This window comes from Petaurus breviceps, unplaced genomic scaffold (assembly GCF_028583685.1).
Source record: "Petaurus breviceps papuanus isolate PSGF00001 unplaced genomic scaffold, PetGlider_PUasm1.0 79, whole genome shotgun sequence".
In the NCBI taxonomy this organism is placed as follows: domain Eukaryota; kingdom Metazoa; phylum Chordata; class Mammalia; order Diprotodontia; family Petauridae; genus Petaurus; species Petaurus breviceps.
In genome coordinates this window covers 5,569,306-5,572,980 of record NW_027186523.1, presented here as the reverse complement: position 1 = coordinate 5,572,980, position 3,675 = coordinate 5,569,306, and the positions used below count along the sequence as shown (strand labels likewise).

The 3,675-nt window shown below is 35.7% G+C and overlaps 1 protein-coding gene across 3 annotated transcripts in view; it reads left to right on the top strand.

Annotated features, from left to right (window-relative positions):
* The window catches only part of LOC138175799 (inositol 1,4,5-trisphosphate-gated calcium channel ITPR2), a 529,022-nt gene that overhangs the window by 453,676 nt on the left and 71,671 nt on the right, over positions 1–3,675 (top strand). Inside the window, exon 53 of one of the 3 annotated variants that reach the window (XM_069106293.1) lies at positions 3,332–3,481. The exons of the other annotated variants lie outside the window; for them this stretch is intronic. Within the exon in view, the coding sequence (XP_068962394.1) occupies positions 3,332–3,360 (29 nt within the window). The 3' untranslated portion in view covers positions 3,361–3,481. Of the gene's footprint in view, positions 1–3,331; positions 3,482–3,675 lie in introns of those variants that run through there. 3 annotated transcript variants of the gene reach the window in all.

Sequence of the window (3,675 nt, the reverse complement as noted above, 5' to 3'; positions counted from 1 at the left end):
ACAACATCAAAACAGACAGACAAAGTACCAGCAAAACAGCCATGTCTCCTCAGTCCTTGGCAGCTCAGGGGGCAGGTCTCAAAAGTCCAGGGCAATTCAAAGCGGCCACCAGCAATTCTCTTAGTCTCTCTCTCTCCACGAGGTGCTGTTTCCAAAAAAAAGTTTCTTCTGCCTCTCTCTTGTCTCTCCAAATCTATGTCACCAGCTCCTCCCAGTTCAGGACTTTCTTTTCACATCAACAAGCCCATCCCACAGGTGGGGTTAACAAGCTCTGGGTTTTAACACAATCAATTTGAAAACCAAGCCAATACAGGGGAATCTTTAATTGCCATTACTATCACAATTCACTGTGCCACCTAGCCACCCCTGGAGTGTCCTTTTCAAATGAGTGATAGTTTTCTTCTCATTTTTCATAAAGGATGTCCTTGATGGATGTATAAATAAATCTTATCAAGATTATGTATGGACCCAACAAAGACTTATTGTGTCCAGCTTAGCAAAGTCCAGAGAGTCTCATTACTAGCCGTATGTATACTTAATGATGGAATTGTTAGCTATGGCAACCTACAAAAGAGTAAAAAAATTAAATCCCTGAATCTCATCTGCCTCTTACCTTCTTGCAGTGGAAGAAAAGGATACAGAGGATAGTAAAAATTGTGATTTTTATACACCATCTATGAGCATCAAGTTATTAGGACTCTAAATATGACATCTGTGTCCAGTGACAAAAGAGTATAATATGCTGCTAGAAAAAGATCTATATAAATCTTGACATAGTCACTGTAAATAAAATTAGAATTTATAAGGATGTTTTTGTTGCTGCTAAGTGGCATTATAATTTACAGTTTTCCCTTGGAGATGTAAATAAAGGAGTTAAAGTAGCTGGTATGATCAAGCATATAAAGGCAAAAAGAAAAATCATTTCATGGGGAACTTGATCATGTCACTATGTGATAAACATTTTTGAAATGATTACCATCATGAAATTACTTCCCACTTATGTGCCAGTATATGTTTCAAAGAATTAAGGGGTGGAAAAATTCTAAAGAGTATTTGATAAGACCCTCCAAATTAAATAATGATATAATTTAATGCCCAAAGACTTCAGTGCAAACATTGGAAGACTAAAAAGTTATGTATAAGGAGTAAGAAAAAAAAGTTCAAGGACTTCTAGACTACAGAAGCCTCATGATTATATGTTCTAAATAGTTTGAGAAAAGTCAGGAAGAAATAGATATGTAAAGCACCAAAATAATATCACAAATAAAATTTACTTGGGAAATTAACTAATTTTTAACTGATGAGAAACAACTGAATACTAATATGTTAGTCATTTCTGAATCAATTATTTGTGTAGTAACAACAAATTGACTTGTTAGAGCAAAGATCAAAATCAATACTATGGTAGAAGAAAGAGCAAAAACATAAATATGGTAAATAAGTCAATTCTAGCTTGACCTATTTAAATCAGCTATTTATGCTAATAGTGGGAAATGAATAAGAGACATCAATGTCAATAATCACCGTTCCATACAGAAGTGTAATAGATGGGAATAAATTGCAATAAGGAATAAAGAATAGCAAAATCATAGAATTTTAGATTAGGGAGGAGTATAAACTGCCATCTAGTCCAACTTATCTCCCACAAAGGAATGCCTACTATAGTACATCCAACAGATAGTTATCTAGCCTTTATTTGAATATCTCCTCTAGTGAGAGGGAGCCGAACAACCTCCTAAGGCTCATTTCATTTGAACATCTGTAATTGTTAAGAAGCTTATACCAAGCTTATATTTGCATCTTTGCTATTCCTACTCTAAGCATAACATGTCAATTAATCAAAAAATCAACAAGCATTTACTAAGTGTTTATTATGTGCCAGACACAGCTAAGCACTGGGGATATAGAGAAAGACAAAAACAGTCCCTCTCCTCAAGGATCTTGCTGGGGTGGAACAACACATGATACAAAGTAGAAGGAATGTAAACTTAAATGAAAAGGCTCAAGTGACTAGGAGTCCCAGGAAGACCTCTACAGAAAGTTGCATTTGAGCTTGATCTTGAAAGTAACCAGGTATGTCAAGCATCATAGGTGAAGAGGGAAAGTGTTCCAGGCATGGGGATAACCCATGCAAAGGCACAGAAATGGGAGATATAGTGTTATATGCAAGAACAACAAATTGGCTAGAATTGCTGGATTGTCATCCAGCATAGAAAGCAGTAGAGTATGAGCCTACTAGAAAGGTAGGAATGTGCCAGGTTTTTAGAGCCTTGAAAATCAAAGAAATTTATATTTGACTCTAGGGAAGAGAGCCACTGGAGTTTATTGAGCAGGGAGTTACATAGACCTATTTTAGGAAAATTTTGGCAGCTATGTGGAAGATGGATTGGCATAAGAACTTGAAAGCTATTGCAATAATCCAGGCAAGAGATGATAGGATCTGAAATAAGGTGATGTCTGGATGAGACAACTTCACCTGAAAGATAATGGTCAGTTCCAAGCACCACATTGATAAATTAAAGAGCATTTAAATAAGGGTAACCAGTATACTCTTGGGGACCAAGGGTCCTGGGTTAGTTCAAATTGTCCTTACTGTTTCTCATTCACAGGGCTCCCATTTCCCTTCTTGTCTTTGTGTTCTCTCCCATTCCTGGAATGCACTCCTTCATCACTTCTATCTCTTAAAATTCCTAGTTTCCTTCAAAACTCAACTCAAGCACCACCTACAGGAAGTGTTTCCTTATCCTCCCAGCTGCTGGCGCCTTTCCCCTAAAATTTATCTCATATTGATTTTGTGTATGTATGTGTACCTGACATTGCCTCCACTAGACATTAAGTTCCTTGAGGACTGGGACTATTTTCACTTTTGTGAAGGTGCTTAATAAGGTGAATCCATTAAGTAAATGCTTTTTTTTAATTGATTGATTGTTGGGAAGATCACCTGGAGTATATCAGTGTGATACAATTATGGGGGTGTTGAAGGATCAGTTTCCAGGGTATCTGAAAGAGTAAATAAAACCAAGGACCAGACATCTCAGATATAATTATTACCCCAAAAACAGTAATAAAGAAAATATTAATAACTACTGACCTCATATATCTACTTTCAAGTTTTATAGCATACCACATATTTTTCATCATAACTGACTTAAAGTTCTAGAGATATGAGATCCCATTTAAAAATGATTTATTGATGCTTTTTGTTTTTATATTATTGTCTCTTTCCAATAAAACCCCTATTCTTATGGAACTTTCATATGAGAGAACTGCTGTAAAATAAAACATGTACCTTAATATGTCTGACAATGCATGCCTCATTTTTTACCTGTAGTCCAGCACTTCTCTACTAAGAAAAACTAGGCTGAATGAAAGAAATGATGACTATGAAGAATTCAGAGAGAACTAGGAAGACTTATGTAACATCAAGCACAAGAAAATTCCAGGTTCTGATTACTACAAGCATAGTAACTCTTCATTTATTCAACAACAGATTAAGGCAAAACATTCACAGAAAAGAGAAAATCAAAATACAAGGTAACTCAGTCATTTGGTAAGTTCTCAGTTAAGTCACAAAGTACAAAAGTCAAAGTACTCCACCCCTGGATAGTACATTAATTTAGTCAATCACAAAGTCTTAAGTCCTCAGTTGAGTCACAAAGTACAAAAGTCAAAGTA